We start from the raw sequence: 25,579 nt of genomic DNA, 5'->3' as shown, positions 1-25,579 counted from the left end.
CCCATCTTTTACCCATCTCCTCTGGCCAGTGTTCGTAGTTCTGTAGACAGTCTACAGAGAAAATATTTTTTCCAGTTTTTCTTGACCTGAAGAAATAGTAATAGCAGAGAATTCAGGAGAAAGGAAGGTACTAAATTTCTCAGATGCTCTGCACTCCAAATATGAAATATGATTGGACACACCCTGGGTATATTTTGTAGGCTCTACAGTAGCAGAAAAAATAAAATGGTATTTGCTTTGCATTGGATGAGGAACAAGGTTTACGTTTTGCAAACCAATTAAATGGTTTTGCATTTAGAAGTACTGGCTCTGGTGTAGCTGTAGTGTGATCTTCTGTTCCATTTCCTTCAGACCAATGCACTTAAAGTGACTGTCTTGAATTAGTAGTTGGCACAAAGTGTCCATCTGTCTCTATGCAGTGAATACATAAGTTTATACTAAATATAATTCTGCTGAAAGAAAATGCACATGCAAACAAGTAAGATCCCCACTGAGAAATCTTACGTCAAGCAAATCAGTTACCTTAAACATGCATTGCTGATGTATTAGGTAGTGTTTGTGTCATGGTTTGACCCCAGCCAGCAACTGAGACCCAGCAGCAGCTGCTTACTCACCCAACTCCTGCAGGATGGGGATAGCATCAGACAACACAAGTCAGAAAATTTGTAGCTTGAGATAAAGACATTTCAATAAGTGAAGCAAAACTCTGTGTGCAAGCAAAGGAGAATAAGAAATGAATTCACTACTTACCATCAGCAGCTAGATGTTTAGCCACATCACAGAAAGCACGGCTTCATTTCACCTAACAGTTACTTGAGAAGACAAATGCCATAACCACAAACATACCCCATTTCCTTTTTCTTGCTTTGAGCATTTATTGCTGAGCATGGCTTGATACGGAATGGAATATCCTTTTGGTCAGTTCAGATCATCTATCCCAGGTGTGTTTCCTTCCCCCTGGCTGCTTTTTGGGAGGGCAGAGTGAGAAACAAAGAAGGCCTTGGTGTTGTGCAAGCCGTACTCAGCAATAACTAAATCATTGGTATCTTACATGTTAGGGAAGAAGGACTCATCACACAATCAAGGAGGCACATTCATACCAGCAGAGACTTTAACCACAAGGACTCACAGTCCCTTTGTGGTGGGTGGCTCTAGTGAGCCAATGAGTGCCCCGTATTGACTCCATAGGCACGAACACACGCACACTCAATGCAGACTTTTTTCCCTGTTTGACTCAACTTCAGGATTCCCTGAGCAGAGTCCCAAGCAGACTAATCAGCTTTTCGGTACGTTGGTAAGAAACAGCTCAAGCTGGGTGCCTCCGTAGAGTCACCGCGAACAAAGAAAACCATGTAAGGGCAGTTATACCCTTATAATCTAAACTACCCACTGCTCTTGTGACAGTTCCAGACAGAGTAATATTAAGGTCTGGGGTCTTTCTGTTCCTAAGTGGGTCCCTTCATTCACTCCAGGCAGGTGATTTCTTCTCTGGAAGAGTGTACCTTCTGCTGACAAGTGTAGTGGCTTTCCTCGCTTCCTTACATTCCACCATGAACCAGCTCTGGGGCCTCCTTTTACTTAACTAGGTTAGAGTTCAGCATATCTAGGTGAAAGTTTACAGCCTGCAGCCTAAGGCTTGAGTACCTATAGCTACTTACACTAAGTCAATCATGCTAAGTGATCAGTATCCTTCATTTCTCTACATTATCAACTCTAAAATGCTTTAGTCACAAATCCAAAGCACAGCACCTTCTTGGCCATTATGGAGAAAGTTACCTCCTTCCCAAGGCAAAGCCTGTGCAATCTCCACCCTTTATTTCCTGCTGTTTACATACCTGTGACTTGGGCTCATCAGTTGCAGTGTTTGTTGAGGGCAGGAGAGGTAACAGGTTCTGCTGAGTTGTTGGGCAGCAAAATCAGCTCAGGTTGGGTCACAGGGCTCTTACCTGGTTCTTTATGAGACTTGTCAGCTGTTGGTTTGTGTGGCCTCTGCTGTGGTACTTACTGCAGCATATGGCTCAAATCACAGGTAGCAACAGTTGAGAAATATATCCATCATAGTACCAGTAGGAGAAAAGGAGAAAGGTGTGTTTTTTCTCCTCTTTCCGAAAGAATTCCACTGGAAGCTTAAAGAAATCTTCCTGCTAAGTTTGTGTTTACAAACCTGTTACACCTCCTTTCCCTCCCTTGAAAAAAAGACAACATAGCTGTCTTTGGAAAAGTCTTAAATACCTCTCATGTTGTTCTTTAAGCAGAGTGATGACAATCTGAAAATGAGGTAGGTTTCATAATGTGCCATACCTGTGACTTCTAATATATAAAAGGAAAAGTCAGACAGAAGCAATTCCTACTTTTCTCCTTTTTTTTCAAATTAAAGCGTGAAGATCATATTTGTTTGAATCGGGCTAAAAAAGTTTTGGTATTCTGCCACATCAAATTCAGAATTGTTTGTCTAAAAGATCAGGTTAGGCATTGCCTCTTAAACATGTTTAATGTGTATTTCTTCAAAACCTGATGTCATTTTGTCTATTTTCATGGCATTCATATTGCTCTTCTTGCAAGCTGCTTGTAGTCTTTCATGCAGAATGTCTTCTACCACTATGGTGTTCTTTATTCAGTGGGTTCATGAATTTGCTTTGCGTGTACAAGAAACAGTGAATGTAAAGTCAGTGTGTTAGCTCTGAAAGATGTGTCTGTTATGCTTTTAAAATAAAAATCACATTACCCATATTCAGTACCTGAGAAATAACAGGTTTGCTTACATGTGTGCTACATTTCTGCCAGTATTTGGGCAGTCACATTTTTCCTCATTTAGAATGAAAAAAAAAATCAAATATTACAGTGTCATAAGCCTTTCCTCTTGTTTAGTTAATAGTCCAGAATCACATTAGTATGTATTGTAGCATAACTGATACAGACCTGCATAAGTATCCACCGTTTTATTGACTTTGTGCCTTTGAATTTATTTTGTAAAGCCAAATTGTACTGCAACAGAGCGAGCCATTGCAAGACTTGCAACACACCCCACCTTGAAACCCAGATTTGTTGAACTTAAAGGTATGAAATATTACATTACTTGTTTATGACTTCAGTAGCTTACTAGTGCGTTACCTTGTTCCTATATATTCCTGACATGAACAACCAGTATGAAAAGAAAACTAAATAACATCTGCAGTAATTACCATGACTAGCTGCGTTGAACCAAGTGTTACAAGCTTATAGTCATTTACATTGATTAAAATGAGTTTATTCATGACAGTATGCTATATGACATTTAGTAGTACAGGACCTGATAAGTAGGGCTTATAATGGGAACTGAAAAAACTCTAAAAATTTAGTGGATATAACAGAGTATCTCTAAATTAAATAAGACTGAATTGGCAGTAAGCACAGTAACATGCAGATAAAAAGGCAAAAGGAGCATTACAGCTGGGTTCCCAAAAGCAGCTAAAAGGTTTTGCAATGATTCCCTTAAACTTCCCTGGAAACTGTCCCCAGAATCCTTAGGGAATCTGTCTTGGTTCTTTAGGTTATCTCCTGTTCTCTTTAAACTCAAATTTTCCAACTAAAATTGATGTTGAAAAAGGGTCAGGTGCAAATACCCATTTCATTACATCTGAGCAATTTATTTACTATTTGTTTTCAGTTTTTACATGCAAAGAATTATCAGCTGCAGATTATTTGCTGATGGAAGAGCTCACAGTTAAACCCAAGTTTAACAGTGTATTCAGTTGCAGATAAATTCACATTTGCTTCCTGGCTTTTCTTGACCACCCTGTACCTGGAATATCTTTAGAATCAATCATAGACTCAGCTAGGTTGGAAAAGACTTTTAAGATCATAAAGTCCAACCATTACCCCAGGACTGCCAAGTCCACCTCTAAACCATGTCCCTAAGGGCTTCTTCATGGTTCGTGAACATTTCCACGGTCAGTGACCCCATTGCTGCCCTGTGCATCCAGTTCCAATGCCTTATCACCCTCTGTAAAGAAATTTTTCCTAATATTCAGTCTAAACCTCCCTTGACACAGCTTGACTCTAAGGTATTTCTTGTCCCATGTGTTCAGTAAATGATTGATAAGGAAATTCCATTTCTGCTTATCTTATGGAACATATTTAACTTGAAAAAGTGTTTTATTATATTAAAATAATATACATAAACTCACGTGTAGCTGCAACAAAAGATTTTCCTTCTGTCCTTTGTATAGCTGCTGTAAAAGCTTTTAAGGATGCAAGAAAGAACCCAGACAAAGCCACTCATTCGAAAAAGGCTACGTCGGAAGAAGAGCCTAAATCAGTGCAACATTTCAGTAACATTGTGGATGACCAGGCTCTTAAACTAGCTCAAAAACAGCAAGGATGTGAACACAAAAGAAAAAATAGTATGAACGTAGGAACTGATGAGGTTGCTGAAGAGCCTTGTGAGACTGAGTCTGAGCAGAAAGCTGTAGAAATTAAGAGAGCATATGTTCTAGAAAAATCTTCATTTCAGGCAGTAGAAATGCAAGCAGTCGGCCAGAATAAAATGGAAAGGAAACTTGGCTATCAAACAAGGAAAGAAAATAGAAGCTTGAACAAATTAAATGCAATAAAAATTAATGATGATAGAGACCAGAAACATCCTAGTGAAGAGGAGTACTTTGATGATAGTACTGAAGAGAGGTTTTATAACCAGTCATCAGATTCTGACAGTGACAGCAATGATGATTTCTTCATTGGCAAAGTAAAAAGAAAGAAAAAGTTATCAGCAGTTACTGCTCTTTCTTCAGTAAAAGCAAAGGATGGACTTCAGAAGAACATAGTGAAGAAAGAAAAGAGCACAGTGGCTAGGGCAGAGCAAGATTTGATCATGGAAGAAGGAAAGCCACATGCAAAAGCAAGCAAGCTAGAATCAGTGTTCTGCAGTTCTTTGTCTGCCTCTAATCAGAAATCTCAAAAGAGAAGGTAATTTTTTCTCATTGTTATGTTCTCTATTCCCTCCTTTCTTCCCAGTAATACGGATGATTGTGATTTTTAGTAGCCCTTCCCAAATAAGAAGGATTCCTGAAGAGACCTAAGTAAATACTTCTATTTTTGCTTTTTATTAACAAAGAGAAATTGATATATAAGTGGTTTTGCACATTATGCTGGAAAAGTAATTGCATGAGTGTTTTGGTGATGAAAGTTCTTTAGTCACAAGTGTTTCTTATCTTACAAGACTTGAAAAATCCTAAATTCTCTTTTTATTTTTAGAAATACGAAAGACCAGCCTCACAAAAATGAAAGAACAGGTATGTATTACTTAACCTGGTAAAGTTGTAAGAGTAAAAACATCTTGAGATTTTGTTGCCTCTGCAGTGTAATCATGATAGGTTGGGTTTTGTTTTATTTCAGTTTTGTAGCACACATTTTAACGTTTGTTGTTAAGGTAGTCGAATTGTTGAGCTTTCATATTAATCTGTTGGTATTGTTTGCTATTACCTGTTTTTGAATATTAGGCGTACTTAAAGTAGGGTTTACACGGGAAAGTCCCTTCCTGTCTGACTTCATGTTAAGTAGTTAGTGTTACCCATGCACAGGAAAAGGTGCCAGATTATGATATTCAACAAGTAGTTTATCTCTTGAGTAATTCCTTCAGTAGCTCCTTCAGTATTTTATTCCATTTATAGTATATGGTACCATTTTTTAATTCATTGGCTGAAGGGTATCATTTCAGTCATACTGAGTTACACTGTGTAATATCTCATTGGTTTATGTGAAGAAGAGAGTTGAGACTGCTGAATATTGGTCTACACAAATTTTTAATGTAGTTGGTAATAACAAATCTTAACTATCTGCAGTCTACCAAGTGATGATTTACTGGGCTGCAAGGTGAGGAAACGTTGCTGTGAACATTCAGAAAAATGTGTTCCCCATGGCTCATTAAGAAATTGTTCAGAATACCTGCAGTTCCAAGGTAGTTTTAGCATATTTTCATGAAGGTTCATTATATAGTTACCATTTTATTTTGTACTTCTTGCACAGCTCTTTATAAAAAGGAACCACAGCTCAAGAAGCAACCATTTGTAAAAGCTGCAGGTGTTAAATGTGACAATAAGAAAGCATTTTTGGAGCAGCCTCTTCATCCATCGTGGGAAGCAAGCAAGAGACGCAAGGAACAAATGTCTCAAATTACAGCATTCCAAGGAAAAAAGATTAAATTTGATGACTAAACTATATGTAAATTAACATTTTGAAAGAAGATTCTTGCAGATTTGCAACCCATGGTATTTTCTTGTAACAACTGCTGTTTGAACACTTTTACTATACTGTCCTTATCCTTTGCAACCTATAAAACAGCAACTGCTAGAACTTACCATCTGTTAATAATGAAGATTGCTTCATTTATTCAATGGACTGTTGATTAATGTGTATTATTTGTTGCTGGTTCATAAGTCCCATTACATAGTGCCACCATTTATGAAGTACACCCTAACATGAATGAATGGTTTTTAGGAACATAATTTTGTTTCCTGTAAGAATAGTACAGTTTCTCTGGAGCTTTTTCTTAGTGTAAAAATGTGCTTTGAACTATGCAAGGACTTGAATGTCAAGAGAGGAGAAAATACAAAGTATTTAGGTGATTATCCTAGACCTGTATTATCAAGTACATCTCAACCGATGCAGTTGAAAGTAAGAGATTCTTAAACAGACTTTACAAAACATGAATATATCAGGTATCTGGAAAAACTGGTCAGTGGTACGTGTGATATGAAAATTTCTGGAGAGCAATAAAATAGTGGCCTGTAAAATTGTCCTCTCTGTCCTTTGATTATATTGCTGATTTGAAGAATCGAAAGAGTATCTGTAATACTGTTGCCCTGATGGATGTATCTGGATACTCCAGCATCTCTGTCCTGCAGTTTCTGAAAGAACGTTAAAAAACTGAAGGGTCTTTTTACACTAAGAAACATTTCACTTAAGTGCCATTCTGAGTTTGGGAGTTCTTTTAATTGGGATATGAGGTAAAATCTTCACTGAATTTTTCTTTAGGGGCTTTTCCCACCACTTAACTGAAACAAGTTCTGAACTGGTAATTTTTAACAGTGTTGTTTATTTACGTAATCTTCCATCTTTTATAAACTTCTATTGTTCATAAATTAATCCAGAAATTTGGTAAGTAACTGCATTCTATAATGCCTAAGAACAGTCCTACATCAGACCCAGAGGTCTTTCTAACCTAATAGCTTCAACAGTCAAAAAGGGATGCTTTAAGCATTAGGGATAGAGGAAGTGCACAGTACATCATCCACATCCAACTCATCAAGCTTACAGTTTTGTTCAGGGACATCTTGTGATATTGTAGCTTATTGTGTTTATTAATTGTCAATGAATTTCTTTTTTGCCAGTTTGTCTGCTGTTAAATCCATGGACACTTACGGAATCTATAATCCCTGAAGGTGTAGAAGTCCTTCAAAAAAAATTTTTTTCAATGTCTTGGCAAAGAAGGCCAGCAGCCTCCTGGGCTGCATTGGAAAGGGTGTGGCCAGCAGGACAAGGGAGGTGATCCTTACTCTATACTCAACACTGGTGAGGCCACATCTGAAGTGCTTGGTCCAGTTCTGAGCTCACCAGTATACAAGGGACAAGGACAGACTGGAACAAGTCCAGCAAAGGGTGACCAAGATGATTAAGGCCATCAAGTATATGACATACTATTAGAAGCTGAGAGAACTGAGACTGTTCAGAAGAGGGGCCTCGGGGGGGGGGGGGGGGGGGGATCTTATCAATGTGTGTAAATATGGGGGCAGCGAGCAGTGTAAAGAAGATCAAGACAGACTCTTCTCAGTGCTATTGAGTGGCAGGACAAGAGGCACTGATCACAAATTGAAATACAAGAAATTCTGCTTACACAAGAAAAACTCTCTGTGAGGGCAACAGAGCACTGGCACAGGTGCCCAGAAGGACTGTGGTGTCTCCATCCTTGAAGATACTTGGAACATGACTGGATGCAGTCCTGGGTAACTGTCTTGAGGTGACCTTGCTTGGACAGTGGGTTTGAACTAAATGATATCCAGAGGTCTCTTCCTACCTCATCTAGTCCTTGTGGTATGTAGGATTAGGACAAAGTCAAGCAATGACTCCCTAACCCTGAGTGGCTCCGTAGGGGAGTTACTGGATGTGTCTAAAACTTGTATTCACTATGTAATGGCCCAGTGTATTCCACTTGGGATCATGTAAGAGTCAAATGGCCAAACCTACTTTAGTTGTTTTAATGTAAAGTGTTACTCTGTTGCTGGTATGGCCACTGCTATCTCTCCCCCTTACAGACTTTGCATATTAATATTTATAGTCCAGCAATTTCTGCTCATTCTGTCATCATATGTTAAATTCTTGAAGGCTAAATGTTCCAGTCGGTCCACTTTGTATTATTACCTAGTCATGTGTTTGCCCCACTCAGTTAGGCTTGCTTTCCTGCACCCTAAACAGATGTCAGTATACGTGTTATTCTCCTCCTGAATGCCATTGCTGCTCAGAGGAATCAGAAATTCAAATAACCTTCCATTTCCCATGGTTTTTGTTATTTTTATTTTCACTGTACCATATGGAACAAGATGTAAGGCCAGAAACTTCAAAATTAAACATGGAAACATTTGTACTGTGGTTTTGTAGGAAAGGATCGTATTTTGTGGAAAAAGTCATGCATTTACCTGCTCTATACTTTTTAAGTTTTCCAGATGCTAATCCTTATGCCTTTCAATAAATAAGTATTTACTTACCTATGCCAAACAAATGTTTGGCATGTGACTTACCTGGTTCCAATAAAAGGCAAGAAAAAATTCTTTTGGTGTACATGTCATCACTTATAATACAGTTTGTCATGGACAGCTTATCTTTCTTTAAGCAGATGAGTGCCCTAATGCAAGAGTTGATTCACATTAAATACCAAACATTTGGAGATTCCAAATAGTTTGAGGGCAGGAGGTGGAGGGGAAGAGCCTATGTTCTAAAGTACTTTCTAGCATGTGCTTAGAGATCTAGGAGCATTGGTTTATCTTGGCATTTTAGCAAGTTCCTTACTCCATTCTTACAGCTGTAATTTGTGGCCATAGAATTCTTCCTGAAGGAAACCTGACTTACCAAAACTTCTGTTTTCATCTTCTAAAGCACTTCTGAGCTCTTACTTTAAAGAAAAGAAAAAAAGATAACATCACTAAACATGAATGAGAGAAGATAGATCAGGTAACTAGCATTGCTTCATATTTTAATGGGTTACTACTACTTCTAGCTGGTGCTTAGTGACTCACCTGGATCACAGCATTAATGCACTGTGCAAACAAGTGGTGATGCTTGAGACTTGATAATATTTTTAATGTGTAACTGGGCAATTTTTTTGTGAACTGATAAGCCCAATGAATTTGCTTGGAGGTTGTTGATAAAGTTTAGAACATTTTCTCCTCATTATATCAAGATAACATTTTCGGTATGTGCATGATTTTAATATAACTTGTATCTGAAATACTGTTTAGACAGAGCTCTCACAAAGTCTACACATTTATTTTTACAGTGATATGGAAAGTTATTTCATTCTGTGATTATTAGATTTAAAAAGCCTACAGAATCATGTTTTCCACTACCATACTGTAGAATAAATGTTCTCAGCTAGGGTACATACTGTGAGATACTACTAGACTGCTTCAGGTGCATTACTTTTTCCTTCATACTTAACTAACAAAACAATCTCAGATTTTTCTGTGTCTTTTAAGAGAATCAATATTGATTTAAATGTGTTGGTTCATAGAATCATAGAATAGTTAAGGTTGGAAAAGACCTTAAGACCATCTAGTTCCAACCCCCCTGCCATGGGCAGGGACACCTCACACTAAACCATGCCACCTAAGGCTCTGTCCAACCTGGCCTTGGACACTGCCAGGGATGGAGCATTCACAACCTCCCTGGGCAACCCATTCCAGTGCCTAACCACCCTCACAGTAAAGAACTTCCTCCTTATATCCGATCTAAACTTCCCCTGTTTAACTTTTAACCCGTTACCCCTTGTTCTATCACTACAGCCCCTAATGAAGAGTCCCTCCACAGCATTCCTATAGCCCCCCTTCAGATACTGAAAGGCTGCTATGAGGTCTCCACACAGCCTTCTCTTCTCCAGGCTGAACAGCCCCAACTTTCTCAACCTGTCTTCATATGGGAGGTGTTCCAGTCCCCTGATCATTCTTGTGGCCCTCCTCTGGACTTGTTCCAACAGTTCCATGTCCTTTTTATGTTGAGGACACCAGAACTGCACACAATACTCCCAAGAGCAGAGTAGAGGGGCAGAATCACCTCCTTCAACCTGCTGGTCACACTCCTTTTGATGCAGCCCAGGATACGGTTGGCTTTCTGGGCTGCAAGCGCACACTGCTGGCTCATGTTCATTTTCTCATAGACAAACACCCCCAAGTCCTTCTCAGCAGGGCTGCTCTGAATCTTTTCTCTGCCCAGCCTGTAGCTGTGCCTGGGATTGCTCTGACCCAGGTGTAGGACCTTGCACTTGTCATGGTTAAACTTCATGAGGTTGGCATCAGCCCACCTCACAAGCATTTCAAGGTCCCTCTGGATGGCATTCCTTCCCTCCAGCGTATCAACCCAACCAGGCAGCTTGGTGTCATTGGCAAACTTGCGGAGGGTGCACTCAATCCCACTCTTCCTTTGTTTATTTTTTTTAGAGAAGGAGAGGTGCACTATTGGTAACACCAGTTTAAAGATACCTCAACAGGCATAAATTTTCATCAGTTTTTATTGACTGTTTAGATCAGGAGAAATAGGGTTTGACTGAAAATTCAGATACAGCAATACTTTCTTAATTGAAGGTGCTTGGCTGCTTTGTAATTGTTGACTGGTGACGATATGTTACGATACCAGGCAGGCGATCTAATGTGAAAATGAGATAGTAGAATAGCAGGTAGAAGATACTTGAAAACTAGGAGATGCTTTATTTTCAATAAATTTGAATATACTTTCTTCAGTAACTGTATTAATTTTTACTGCATTTTTGAATTTGCGTGGCTTCTGATCCACACTGAGTTCTGCACTCCAGGGATAGCACTTACAGGAATTTTCAATCTGAAGCTCTTAGCTCCAAGATGTAGTAGTATAGAAATAATTTTGTTAGCTAAATGTAGGAACATCATCACAGCATTGTGTCTATAATAATTTGACCCTCTATGAATTTTAAAAGATACTGCATCCATTTTTGTCTCCATTTACTCAAAGCCAAGAGTGCCATTAGTTGGTATTTAAGTGTTTAGCAACCTCTTACTAGACTGAAGATTCCAAAGTTTTAAGCATTATCTTCTGTATTAATCCCTCAGTGCAGGGACAAGGGATGCTTCACAATTCAGCCTATTTCATCAGTTTAGCATACATATTGAAGAGGCAGCAGGATGTTGGTTTATACTCTAAGAACAACCAATAAGAAAGAATAAAATGGTTTTGGAGTAACTGAGTGTTAGGCATGTTAGTCAGTTTTCTAGAGTTCATGGACTTTCTACTACAGACTGATCAACTGTTATTTCCATGATAGAAAAGGTTTGGAGCAAAAATTCTTAAAGTGATTTCTAAGTGCCTGTTCCTACAGAGACAGCCTATAAGGTAAAGAAATATTCTATCCAGACAAACCATACATTGTGCTGTTATGCCTTCACATGTTAAGCTTTTGTGTAGTGTGAGATGTAATCCATCATGTCTTGCAACATTTTCTTTCTTGTTTCTAAGTTCTAACAATTTTTCTGAGACCATGTCATCATGACAGAATCTTCCTCATTTTTTATGGTTATAACAACTTTAAGTCAAAGGTTTCTCACTGAGAGATGGATCTGGCCTATGCATAAAATATAATACAAATAGAACACTTGAAACAGTTTATTCAAGTCATTTTCACATAAACTTGCAACCATAATACGGGCATGTAACACAAGAATATGAAAGTGCAATGAAGAATACAAAGCTAGTGCCTGAATATTATAAATTAAAGCTCTTCAGATAAAGATGCAAAGTTACTGAAATCAAGACTCTTGGAAGAAAAGTGAAGGAAGTAATGAAAAACCTCCAAAAAAGTTGAAAAGAACAAGTGGCATTTCACTGTATCTGTAGCACTTAGTTGTATAATAAAAACCTCCCAATAACATACTCTTTGGTTTTAATTCAAGTTAAAATCTTTCAGCACCTCTTAGGATTTGGAGAAAATTAAAATGCCTTATCGGCATGAGCATGAGACACAGGATAAACTACCTTTCAATGTCTCCTTTATGAAATTCACCCTGCTGGTTTTGAATGAGTGCACTGCCAACAATGCACAAGTGACTGTAGGAAGATACATTTGGTGTTTGCACCCATTCGACACTGCATAGCGAACTTTGGAGCAGAGAGAAAATGAGTAGACTTTTACTAACACAAAAAACATCATCTACACAGTATGTTGGTTCCATTGGTGACCAATCTGTCATTTTGTTACACTTTGTCTAAAAATATGCATATATCAAATGTATTTCAGGATTAAAAAAAATATGTAACAAACCCCTCCTTTAATGATCCTGACAACAGTAAGCTCCTTATGTGCAATTTTTATCTAAAGATCTGAAATGTGGGAGGTAATTGCTTCACACACATTTTTATTATTTGGCTTTTCAAATGAAAGTTGAGACTTCAAGACAGAAAATTTATACTAGAATTCTCATAAAAATTTAAATCTGATTTTACTCCCGCTGAGATGAAAGGCAAAAAGCCTCTCGAAGGTTATCGGAATAAGCCCAGTGTCTGGTAAAAAAAGGATTCCAAAATATAATTTGCTTCATAAAATAAGGTTTTTATCAAAACAGCATTTATAAATGTTTTTCAACAAAACTGCACAAAACGTAATCCCACACATATATTCCAGTATGAAAAAAAGTAAATTAGGTAGCTGGGTCAAAACTGCAGAGCCAAGACACTGAAAATACTGGTTGGCACTCCCCAGTTTAGAACTACTTTCTACATGTTATATAATAAACTCTTCTACAGCATTGTGATTTACTGCAGTTAAACAGGGGAAGTTAAAATCACATTCCTTCATTTTTTTTAATCCTAAAATCCCTTGTTTTTCTAAATAGACTGTTCATGATATCTTAGTCAATTTTTATGCTATTGTACATCTCTTATGTCATGTTGCTTAACACACATTTCAATAGAAATACAATATTTTGCTATGGAAAAAAAAAAAAAAAAGCTACATTTTTGTAGCTCCAGTATCCCCAATATTCAAAGTCATGGCGTTCAACACCTTTCCGATCCAGGCCATTCCCACTGAAAGGACCAAGTCCACTATTACAATCATCTCCACCTGCACTGATGCTCTAGGTCCTCTGGCTCCTTGCTGAATTCAGTGGAGTTCTGCAAGTAGTTTGGGTATAGACATGTGAGCAGGTTACTGCCTCATGAGTCAAGGGATAAACTCAATTTCTGTGGCTGCTCTGTGTCCAGTTAGTGCGGTCTTATCCCACATTCAGCACATTATCAGGCACAATGAGGTACCAGCAAACAACCTTTTACCAGGAAGCAGCTGGTGCCCACAGCCTAGCTTCCATTACAGTAGCTTCTGTGTCCATTGCCCAAGCTGCTGTCAGGACTTTCACACCAATTTTGACCCAAGTCTTTAGAAAGGTGAATGCATTTGCATCCCTTAGCCCCTTTAATCTTAAAAAATCTGGGCTGAGATTTCAGAAGCCTAGACTTTAAACAGACTCTTATTTTTGCAGACATATTGTAATAAATGGCTTTCTAATAAATCTGTTTTCCAAATTTTGCTTCTGTTTGTCGCCCATACTGGTGAAAATGGATCTCTCCGCATATAAAAAGAGACTTGCAGGTATAAATTATACTAATTCTGCACCCACTCCCAGTGCTGGGTAGTGATCACTGCGTTGCTGTTTCTTAGATTATTTTTAAGTATGCATACTAGTTGTGCAAATTTTTAACCAAGTTATTATGATAAAGGTGAAAATACTTTATAATCATGAAATAAGCTTAAATATATGTAATAAAGAACAAGTTGATCTTAAAAGTATTGCAATAGTTCATAAAACTATCAAATCCATAGGGTTCTATTGTGTATAATACTTCCAAATACTGCCTCAGCTATTCTCAACAGTGACAATAAAACCTCTCCATACTCCTCAGACTTTTTATTTGTTCACCATGCCAAATAGCACACACATTTTTCAGGGTTTTTTTAAAACATAATGAGCTTTCCATATTTCATTAGGTGTTTTGAACTGCTGATGAAACTTAACCAATGCCAATCAGTATTTCTAGGTCCCTTTGTTTCAAAAGTAGATCCTTTGTTTTACATGATCAGAAGTCTTCTGAAAAAAAACCCAACACCCACCAGATCCCCTTGTGATATGTTATTTCACAGTTTAAAAACAAAATCACAGCTACTGTAGCTTACAGCAGGGTGCACTGCAAAAGCAAAATAATTTGGGGATGGGGGGATGAGTGGCGTGCCCAGCACCAGTTAAGCAGTTCAGCAAAAACTTTAATTTGGGCTGGAAGTTTTTCCCCTTACAATGTTTATTTGGTTCCTGTCCTGAACAGCCTAAAGTAGGATGTTAAATACATTGACTTTTATTCTCCCTCTGTATATAGTATAGTTTCAACTTCTGTGTTCGAACACTGACATTTTTAAAGTCAAATACAGTACTTAAGGGGGAAGCAGGTAGTAGGCTTTTTCACAACAAAAACTGTTAGATATTCTGACCTACTCCTGTTGGTGGTGCCACCTGAGTTAGTTCCTTATATTATTTTCATGGTTAACCTGTTCAAGTCAGATGTTTTTCACAGATAACTATATCAAGGACTCTTCCTCTCCAAGAGCCCTTGTCTTGACAGGTACTTATTTGTATCCACATTAAGTCTGCAGAATTCTTTTAAAAGCCTCACCTTGAAAAATCTCTTGAATAATAGAAAGGTGGCTAAGTTCTTTAATTTATTTCCACAGATGAAAGGTTTCTTTCAAAACCCCATCTGTTTTTTTACTTATGGAAACACTTCTAATGTATTAAAAATGTAAACATAACTTTTCTTGCAGGGGTATAACTGAGATATATATCTTTATATGTTTTTTTTTTTTTGCTATATGTTAATATTCCTTGAAAACCGAACAGACTTTTCTCATTCAAATCAACATGTCCTAGCAAATTCATTTTAATGGTACTGTAGCATTACTCCTAAGCTTTTTTTTTCATTCTGGTATTGTCTTAGATAGGTGACATTAGTACTTTCTATTGCATTTTATTTAATTCATTTTATATAAATTTTCACTAGCTTTTAAAATGTCCAACTCATTCATCAGTAATGTTCACACTGAAGTCTATTATCATCTAAACTCCAAATTTTCAGGAGTTAAGGAACGCTCATGTCTTTATGAATGAGTTAGATTTTCAAAATATAAAGTATCTGTGCATGAATCACCAGTTCCACACATTTCAATAGTTATAAAAGTAATGCCAATTTAAATGCTTAAAATCCAGTTACAGCTTTGGTTGAGAAGCAACTGAAGTGCTTCAAAATCACATAAGGTGTGTGGGTGTATGTGTGTATGTTCTGTAGTTTTGCTTGTATAGTGTTTACATCCTATTTAAGTTTATATAACGATACTTCAGTTCAAAACATTTGTCATCGTCTCATCCATTTTTTTGCATCTTTCTCAGTATCTGTTGGGAGAAAAGAAAGAATGTGAGGCAGATGAACACGAAGGAGTTCCTGCTAAATACCTTTTTTCAGCTTGAAGGTGCAGATCAACAAACAGTAGCAGAAATTGTGCTTCCTCACCCTGATATAACTTTTACAGAGGTATGCTGGGGAGATTAAAGGTTGGAGGCATGAAGCAAAAATTTCCCTTCCATGTGAATGTGGATGGAAATGGTGTTCCTGTGTTCCTAGAAGTACCAGTTAGTCCTCTTACAGAGAAATGCTTTAAGAGCTCCTGCCACAGGTCCATCAAATACGATTGCTCATGACTTGCAGGATACCTGTTTTTTTAACTTTGTTTCCTAAAAGTCTGACAACCACATGGCAAGAACAAATAGAGGATCTTGCTGAAGCCTTTTAACTTGTTGCATTTGTGACCAAAGTGTGATTATAAATACAGATCTCCACACTGGCATGAAAATATGTTTCTCATTTTCATTTAACTACCGGCTTCCTAATGAGGCTAATTAAGCAATAGTCACATTAATTTTATATGTTTGTTTCACTGATGCCATTATAGCAGACTATACCAATCACTTACTTACTTTTCATTTTCTGCTCTGGAATCTATCTCCTATGAACCGCCATACAATGTTAATACTCCTTATGTAATCCAAATGAAACCACTTTATAAATATTTTGTATGAACAACTTATGTATTATCCTGTTACAGAAGACTGAAGCTTTGCATGTGTGTGTGCTTCACAGATACTAATCTATAGCAGATCTGCTATGAGAACATTAATGAAATGAATTTTCCTTTTGGAGGGAAAAAAGAGGGCATAATTGTGGCATTGTTTCAACTTTTGAAGAACTAAGCTGTAAATGGGATGTGTCTGGAGGAATTGCTTCAAAGAGGATGGCTGCAGTGTCAGCAGCGGCAGCAAAGTAACATACACTCATCGGACTTTGCAGAATGTCTTAAGAGCTCTCTAACTGCTCCAGAGTTCTGTGTGGGTGGTATAAATGAGTACTGAATGAGCACAGAGTTTTAGGGCAAATACTAAGGCAGCGTGGACCAGAGGTAGTTACCTAGCAGCCCAGACAGCAGCAGTTTTGAAAGAGTTATATATCCTGATAGCATGATGGCAAGAGCAAGATTCTCCCTCGTGATTGCTTTTCTAGACTAGATCTTTAAAAAGCAGTGCTAGCCCTACAGAAATAGTTTAATTACCAGAGGTCAGGATTTGAAAGGTCTGCAGTTGTCAAGAGCAAAGCAACTGTTCCCATCATCCTGCCAAAAAAGACCTTTGAAAAGTACCATCTGAATCCTGAATTAACACGCTAGATGCTGAAACCCAAGAAGCAACTTACTGAAGAAACAAGTATCACGAGAATTAATGGTGGAAGTTAATTTTTCCATCTAAAGTAAATGCCTAAGCTTTATATATCTGCCTGTCAACTTTAGTACTATGAATATAAAACAGTTGCAAAAACAAAGGAATGTACTTACGGTGAAATTGTGCAGCCAGAGGCATATGCATGGTGGCCTGTATAGCGTATATCACAGCGTACAATATTGTTGGAGTAATCTGATTCAGGTACCAAATAGCTGGGATTTACGCTGACCTTAAGGGGAGAAAGCACAGTGTTGTCTAACAGCTTTGAGGTGATCACTTATATTCAGATTGACATAAGCATATCATTTGCTTCTTTAAAAAAAAAAACAACCACAAAAATATCAAAACCTCCCCACTGCCAAATACCCTTACCTTCAGAATGTAATTTCCAGGTTTTACATCTGTAATATCAATCCACTGGCAATCTATATCAGCATTGTAAGTGTCATAGCAGCCAGGGCTCAGTCCCTAAAAATATGAAGTTAAGATGGATGTAAAAAAAAATTAGGAATAGTAAAATTCTAGACATTAGGGGCACTCAGACTGAACTTCACTTAGCCATCACATTTCAGCAGGAAAATTAGCTTAGGAAATTAGGCTTATTTTTTCTTGGCATTTTACTTGAATATGTAAACTAGAACATGAAAGTCTAACATACCACTTTATGGACAGCACTATATTAGTCCTGCATAAGAAACACCTATACTAATGATAGTTGTTCATCTGTGAAATAACTGTATTTTATCTATATTGTCACTTGTCACAGTATTCCTTTTATGTAAACATTGTGGATGCTGTTACTGTTCTTTACGAAAGATAAGAATAAAATTAAAACTGACCAAAGGCTGGACCTAAATATCGGTAAATCACAAGTAAATAGCTTTTGAGATTCTGGAGTACCCGCTTGATCACCGTGTTTGATCCTGTCTCTGCCTCTAGAAATGATGCAACATTTTGCTATGGAGGTACTTTGCCAAAGTGCCATCTTTGAATAGTAGAGTGTAGGGCCACTTTTACATTGAGTTTTGCACAGAAAAAAACATCTCTTCAGGCAAACAGTGACACAAGAATCTGAGAGAACTGAAAGACTTTCTTCCAGATGAATCTTTTCTGAAAACTTGGTTGCTATTAGGAACATCAGTAAGAATCTCATACAGGAATGTATCGGCAGTTTAAATCTGGTGTCTTTTAATTGTGGCTGATACAGATCGCTCTATGCAAAGCTGAAGTGTTCTGGCAACACACAAGAGTGCACAAAACCCAAGTCCTGAAGGAATTCCCTCTTGACCCAGCTGGTGATCAGCTCAGACTCTCACAAGTATGTGCCAAGTCTGAGGCTGGAGGAAAGTTTTACAGTACAATTACAAACCCCTGAAATATGGGCTTCCAGTGGAAACGCTGACACAGACATGATTCTAGTGACACAAATACTCCAGCTGTAAAATATGTATGTTGCTTAGCTAGATGTCATAGTCTCCAGAAAGGGGAAAGTTATTTATAAAACCTCTTCAAAGCCTTTATGTATTACAGATCATTCATTATATTTAAAATTCAGATGTGGACATGTCAGTCACTGAAGCATAGCTGTCATTTCTCTGTGATAAAATAACTACCTCCTAGATGAAAAACTTCAGAATAAGGGATACAAGTTTATGTGTAAGTATGGCCACATTGAGTTAAACCACAGATCCTTCAAGCTCAGTGTCCTGTCTCTGACAGTGATCAGCAGCAGATGGCTGAGGAGAAAAGAGCATCAGAAATGGGCTGTATAATGTCCTTTACCCAGCAAAATTCTTTTTACCAGGCATTTAACTGTATTTAAGATATGGTGTACCATCAGATTTTTTTATTTAAGAGCCTCCATTACTTTATTTATTTTTTTTAACACATGTAGATTTTTTGTTCTCTGAAACATCCTACGGCAAGGCATTTAATTCTTTATTCATGTGTCAAAAGAGCTCTCCTCTCTGTTTTAATGCTGTTGTCTGACAGTTCTTTTGGATATCCTTAAATTCCTGTGCTGTGAGAAACAGTGAATATCAACAATTTCCTCTTTCCATACAGGACGACTCAAGATTCAGTATTTTTTCCTGGTTTTCCAAATGGAATTAATCTATGAAATCTCTTACTGTGGTAGCTATACACTGCTGATCATCCTTGTTCTCCTAGGGTTGCTTGCTTTGAGTTTTTAAGTTTTTCTGTGGCAGTTTCAAGAAGTGGTGATCAGACTCCGTGCAGTATTTAAGGTAGGAGTCTATCATGGATTTGTATCATATCATAATGGTACCTTTAGATTTTTTATCAGTTCCCTTAATGAGCTCTAACACCTTGGTTTACTTTGTATACAACCCATCGTAATTGTCACATGGATGCCATTCTCTTCAAGAACCCTCTATACATGCATAAAGCTATAAGGTTTCTGTATTGGACTGCCAGCCAGAAGCTACATGTGTTAAGGGCATTCAGCAACTTGCAGCCTCATGCTCTGCAAGGGGGAAAATACTACACATGAATTCTGCCACCAGCCAAGCACACTGGAAAAGACTTCTTCACTGACTCTTGTCTCAGGTTTCCTTTAGCTCATTTCACCTGTACTATAACCACAAGAACTTGTGACGTGTTTTAATACCATTCACTTACCAGTGATGCTAGGCTAGTAAGTGACCCTGCATTTTAATGGGACATCCACATAGCAGCACTTGGGCAAATTGTTAAGTCTTAAAGTTGCTGTGATGGAGAATTTCAGAGCTAGTTAGGGCATCAGATAATTTAGGTCAGGAGGTGATTGGTAGAAAAAAAATATCCAAAGATAAATTAGAGAGGGAAAATAAACTTGGTTGTCTCCAAACCAACCCTTACCTGTGTATGTGCTGTACATGCATACCGTCTATAATACCCATAATCACAGGAGGTATCTTCAAGACAGAAACTTGCTTTGTGTCCTTCAGCAACTTTTCTGTGTGAGCTTGCATCCAGCAAGTCATAGTGGCTGAATTCATCCATGCTGTGATAATGTCTGTTAAACCATAGATACTTCATTAAAGACAGATCAGATCTGGTCAATGACATTTTACAGATTCCTATTTGATCTACCTTCTGTTAGATGTGGTTAAATTTTATTTATTGCACAGAACTTGTGTGATAGGATATTTCCTATTACCAGGCATCCGGGTAAGTTTTATTTCCTTTACTCCAATTTTAAATGACTATAAAATAAATATATAAATAAATAATAGATGTTAATTTGTTAAAGGAAAAACTCTATAGCACCATTGTTTTTCCAAAATTTCCTGTCTCAGCTTTTTTCCAATAACAATAGCAAGTATTAAGTAGTTCATATTTGAACTGTACATCTTATAACTGCCCTTAGCCAGAGTTTCACTAGGAATGCTTACCTTACATTCTGTAAATCCCAGGGAAGTTTTCTACTTGATAGTAAAAACGCAACAATCCATTTTCACATTTCCATGGCCCTCAATCAATATGATACATTCATAACATTAGCAAAAACAAATCTGCATAAAGAAATCACCTTCTGTCTACTGGCAATGCAGATCTCACCTAGCGTCAATTTTTTTAGATTATATTTAATGTAGTCTCTGTTTCAAAAGTATGTGTATTTTGGAGCTGGGCATAGTGATGCATTTTTCTTGCTGTCACACAGATTTCTAGCTCCTACTATGAACTTGAACAGCTATTATTCTCTTAATTTCACTTTTTCAAACACAAGGAAAACTAAACTTGTACTGTCTACCTGCACAGATGTCTGTGCAACATCTGGCTACTGTTATTTACATATGCCTTCAGCTGAAGAGTTATACAAGAAAGATATAATTAAACAGAATTCAAATGTATTGTTAAAATGAATCATGCATGTCAGGAACACTAAAAGTGGTCCTCAGATTATGATGACTAACACTGAAGTCTGATGGCTAGCCAAACTAAATGGCAGTTGCAGTTCATTTTTAAATGAGCTTGTTTCACTCTCATGGAAATGATCACAAGAAATGCATTTTTATTATTTTTTTTATGGGCAGTGTATTTTCTGTCCAAGAACTGAATCAGCATCAGAGATACTTTGCATCTGGACAGTGATTATGGCAGAGTAAAACTGCTTTTTAGCAAACGGAAGATTTCAGTTGCTCTCTATCCATCTCATTCATCTATCAATTTTGAAAGCACCAGGGTTAAAGGGTTTTTTGCTGGTGGTTTCTTTTTCAGGGATGGGGTTTAACAAAAGTATTTATGAAAGCTTTTTTGTTTGGGTTGATTTAGTTTTAGCTTTTTTATCCTCACAAGATTTATAAACTAGCAATATTTGTCTTTTGCTTTTTTTTTTATTTAAAGAATTTGCTGTAAAGATCTTGATTTTTTATTCAAAGCTTAAAGCCTCTGAAGCTAGAAAGAAATATTTCATTGCCTCTAGGGGCCTTTAGATCAAGACCACATTACGTATTAATTTTTAACTAGAATAATACCCGTAACAGCAGAATTGTATTTGAAGTAATGTGGGAGTAAAGTAAGCGTCCTATTGGTCCTCCTACAAAATAGCAAAAATTGGGACAAACCTGCAAACTGTTGCATGTGAACTTTCTGAAAACGTGCAAGTCTTCAGTGTAACCTGCTCCTAAAATGCTGAAAATGTTCTACTACATTTGCCTTGCCATGTTTCCAGCAATTCTGCTATTTCTAGGGCAATACTGCTACGTGAAAGTATCATATGAGAAGGATACTGATAATGGCATCAGTCAACTCAGTACCTTCTTTTTCACATTGACCAGACCATTCCTTGTCAAGAAGTAACCCATTAAATTTAAGTCAAGAAGTATGGTTCAATGTTTACAATGATATATTATAGGTAATATGTAGTAAAGGTACGTTTTAGGGTTTGCACAGTTACTTTACCATGATTAGGACTTCTATTTGCTGATTTCACTTAAATGTAACTGGACTACAATCAGAAGAGAAGGTGCCATTGTCAAAACTGATTTGAGCCTTGTAATTATAATGAATTTATACTTGTGAGAGTTTTATACTTATGGGTAAGCTTCTTATCCATTTTGGTTTCAGGTGGCTACATAGCTTCCCCATGGCTTCCCCCTGCTTCACTGCAGCTTTAGAAAATGTCACCTTTAGAGTGGCAATTTGCTAGTGAAAAAGATAATTAGAAGGTACCATACTGAGCACTTCACTCACTGGTGACAGCTGTGCCACTCCCATGAGTAACGGGGTCTGCTGGGCAGAAAATCTGACGTGCCTTGATTCTTCACTCTTTGGGGGAATCTCAAGAGCACCCGATTGTCATAGTCTCTAACATCTGCTCGATAAGCTGAGCTGTAATAATGCAAAAAAGAGATGTAAGTATATGCAAGAAACGCGTTAAGAAAACACCTTACGTGGTCTCAGAAGTAACTGATCTTTTCAGCCTCCATAAAGCTCATGCATTAAAGACACACAAAAATGCCACATGGCGTACTCAGAAGAGTCTGGTGCCAGACCAAGACCTGAATAAGATTCAGATCTGCTTCTAATAATGTAAATGGAAGTTTGACCACTGACTCTACTTCTGTCTTTGAGGCAGGCCATCACTTAGGTGTAAAGTCACTGACGGTACTGATGGCACCAAACCCACGATTTTATTAATGGCTGTTAAGCAAAGGAACTCACTGTGTGCCTAAGATCACACAACAGATGTTTGTTTCTGTTGGAAAAAATATACATATGCCTTAGGCTTTCTTTCCCTATTTCACATAGCCTTTATCTACAGTATTTTAAATACCGGAATATTTTAATCAATTGATAGCCGGCAAGAACATTTCAATTAATCTTCACTGTAAGATTAGCATAAAAAATACTGCTTCTTATGTCATGTTTTCTTTTTCCATCAAGTGAAGAAAGAGCATGAGCCTGGAAACAGCCTGGCATCAATTAATGATGCTGGTAAATAAGTAAACCTGTTTTGCATGATAAGGTATCAAAAAAGTTAAAATTGTTAAAAACAGCTATGTTGATTTCTTTCCAATCAAAACAGAAAAAATCCCCCTTTGCCAACTGGACAGGACCCAACATAATAAAAAAGCCATTATTTCAACCCATTAAAACACTTTGAAACATTTTTTTTCAGGGAGATTTTAGTCTTAAGAGTCATTACAAGACATGGGCCCAGAAACAATTAGCATTTTATAATTTAACTTGTGCTGGTAAGAATAGTTTGGTTTTTCTGTTTTCTTTCTTTTTTTCCTATTTTTAATGGAGTCGAATATGAGCCCATTGGATTAGAGAAAAGGGATGAAAATCACCAGATTCAAGTGGATGTTTTTAGGTGCCTCCATTTTGCAAAATTCAGGTATGTTCAAATGAGCTTGATAACAGAAATGTGCAATATAACTTTTCATAAAATGCAGATTCTTCTGTGGTGTGTGTCTCTCTGGTACGGCTGTATTGTTTTCTTATGTGCACATCCCACCACCTGCCACAGGCTCATAAGAAAGTCACAAAATTTGTAAAATACAAATTTACAAAATTGTAAAATACAAACTGGGGTAGGTTTCCTGGGCCCTCCAGCCTCTCTTGTCTCCACTCTCCACCAAGTCCTCAGGCACAATTGCGGTGGGTGCAGGAGTACAAGAACCCACTGTCAACAGGCAAAAGCCTACCTTGCCAGGCAGTTTTCCTCGGCAGCACATCTCAAGTTATACATGGACATCCTCTGGACATATGTGGACGCCTGGATGTAATAGGGATCCGGGACTAAGTCAGGGAGACCTGCAGTTCATCAAACCAACCACATAACAGCAAGATCAACCCAGGACACGTCTGCAAATTCTTGGCTTCCACCCCAATTCTTAGAAGCTGTCGCTTTGCTAAAGACCCTGCCACCCATTAAGGCCGCTCTCCCTTCTTGCTCAGGTCCTTCGGCTTTTCTCAAAGCCCGCACCACAAGCACGACGCCCGGGCCCCTGCTGTGGGTTCCCCACCGTCCCACCCGCACCTCGCCCTACCCCCCAGCCCCGGAGACCGCTGTCTCCCGGGACTGGGCAGTCCGGGAGCCCTCCAAATCCGTGCTGGGTCGGGCTTTGCCCGGAGCGAGGGGTTGGCAGAACCGCAGACCCCGCACCGTGTCCCTGCGGGACGCGCCGGGCCAGCACCGCGGGGCCGGGGCCGGCGGGGAGCACGGGACAAGACGGGACGAGAAAGTAAAGGCAGGCTCTTACCATACTGGAAGTAGCCGGTGCCATAGCCGGGTCGGTACCTGCTGCCCTGCCGGGGCCGCTCGTAGGTGTCGTAGTAGTTGTAGTAGGGGTTATCGTCCGTGTACTTGTAGGGGTTGTAGGGGTCGTCTCCTACCATGACATCTTCCCGCCCGGATCTGAAGCTGCTGAGGGGAGGCAGGTCGCCGGCCCCAGTGCTGCTCCGGCTGCCGTCGGTCCCGATGTCGCGGGCGGGGCTGGTGGAGGTGCCGGGTCTCGACGCCCCAGACGATGCGCTCCCGGCCACCCCCGTGGCCGCGGGGACAGCGGAGCTCTGGCTCAGCGGCACAGGGGAGGCGCGGCCCCCGGAGGGAGGCTGGTAGCCGGCTTGGAACCAGTGCCGGGCGCCGGAGCCGCCTCGGCTGCCGGCGGCGGGCTGGGTCTCCGCGGCGGCTCGAGCGGCGGCTCTCCGCGGCAGCGTGCCGTTGTTCCGCAGCAGCAGGATGGGGCTGCCCACAGCCTCGGCCGCCTGCCTGCGCCGGGGGGGCTGGTACTGGGAGCCGAGGCTGAGCAAGCTGTACACCTGCCCATTGTTCTCCCACTGGATCCGCTGCCTCCAGGCGGCGGGGGGCGGCGGGGGGTCCCGGCGCGGCGGCGGCTGCTGGCAGCCGGCGGGCCACAGGCAGCTCCAGTAGATGCAAGCCTGGAGCTGGGCGAGCAGGAGCCCCGGCGGCGTGAAATGCATCCTCTCCTCTTTCCTGGGTGCCGACCGAGGGGAGAAACGGGCGAAATGGGGGTGGCGAGCAGAGAGAAAGGGGCGCCTTCCTGGCCGGGACTGGGCGGAGGGAGGAGAGGGGGGGGGGAGTGTGGGGAAGCCGGGGGGAAAGGGCTGCGCCTCTGGGAACGGTTAGGCGGGCAGCGGGGCCTCAAGCGCGGCAGCACCCTGGCGCTGCCATCGGGCAGGTCAGGCCGTTAGGAAGGAAACCCGGCCCGGGGAAGGCGGCGGGAGCGGCTTTTCTTCTCGCCGGTATTTATAGGCGAGGGGATGCGAATAGGGAGCCGGAGCAAACAATCAGCCTCTCATCGTCCTCCGGCCCGCGCTGGTGTCTGGAGCGAGGGAAGGAGGAGGAGGAGGAGGAGAGACCAGGGACTTTAAAACTCGCTGGCACGCTCGCAAAGTTACACAAGCCCCGCTGGCTGCGCCCCCGCCATTTATTCACGTAATGCGGCTGGAAACGTGCGGCCCTGACAGTTCCCCCACGGCCGCCCCCCACCCACCCCGCGCGGGGGAACAGGGGGGAAGGGGCG

The 25,579-nt window shown here is 39.7% G+C and overlaps 2 protein-coding genes across 3 annotated transcripts in view; one reads left to right on the top strand and one right to left on the bottom strand.

The window, feature by feature from the left end:
• SRFBP1 (serum response factor binding protein 1) overlaps positions 1–6,775 on the top strand; it is a 69,340-nt gene extending 62,565 nt beyond the window's left edge. Inside the window, exons 5-8 of the mRNA XM_061346054.1 lie at positions 2,976–3,057; positions 4,209–4,944; positions 5,233–5,270; positions 6,004–6,775. Coding sequence (XP_061202038.1) covers positions 2,976–3,057; positions 4,209–4,944; positions 5,233–5,270; positions 6,004–6,191 — 1,044 coding nt within the window. The 3' untranslated portion in view covers positions 6,192–6,775. The remainder of the gene's footprint in view (positions 1–2,975; positions 3,058–4,208; positions 4,945–5,232; positions 5,271–6,003) is intronic.
• Positions 6,776–11,862: 5,087 nt separating this feature from the next.
• Positions 11,863–25,121, bottom strand: LOX (lysyl oxidase). Of its 2 annotated transcripts, XM_061346050.1 has the most exons (7): positions 24,296–25,121; positions 23,738–23,846; positions 22,278–22,415; positions 19,941–20,097; positions 17,454–17,549; positions 17,195–17,310; positions 11,863–15,704 (listed from the first exon to the last, which is right to left on the bottom strand). In XM_061346050.1, exons 1-7 carry the CDS (start codon positions 25,014–25,016, stop codon positions 15,698–15,700), a joined length of 1,344 nt encoding a protein of 447 aa, XP_061202034.1. In that variant the 5' UTR covers positions 25,017–25,121; the 3' UTR covers positions 11,863–15,697. The 2 variants fall into 2 exon arrangements, with proteins under 2 accessions (XP_061202034.1, XP_061202037.1); XM_061346053.1 differs by lacking the exon at positions 11,863–15,704 and having other exon boundaries at positions 17,191–17,310.
• Positions 25,122–25,579: the final 458 nt, after the last annotated feature.

The sequence above is a fragment of the Neopsephotus bourkii genome, unplaced genomic scaffold (assembly GCF_033783945.1).
Source record: "Neopsephotus bourkii isolate Nb327-2 ecotype Australia unplaced genomic scaffold, CSIRO-AGI_Nbou_v1 NB_256, whole genome shotgun sequence".
In the NCBI taxonomy this organism is placed as follows: domain Eukaryota; kingdom Metazoa; phylum Chordata; class Aves; order Psittaciformes; family Psittacidae; genus Neopsephotus; species Neopsephotus bourkii.
This window is presented reverse-complemented; position numbering and strand designations above follow the sequence as displayed.

Bases quoted from the DNA above. Each gene is read 5' to 3' on its own strand.
- LOX (XM_061346050.1), bottom strand. From the start codon at position 25,016: ATGCATTTCACGCCGCCGGGGCTCCTGCTCGCCCAGCTCCAGGCTTGC. The intron at 23,847-24,295 runs GTAAGAGCCTGC...GATGAACTGCAG, and splicing joins CACCGGCTACTTCCAGTATG to GTCTCCCTGACTTAGTCCCG. The intron at 17,311-17,453 runs GTAAGGGTATTT...TCTCCCCTTAAG, and splicing joins CTGGAAATTACATTCTGAAG to GTCAGCGTAAATCCCAGCTA.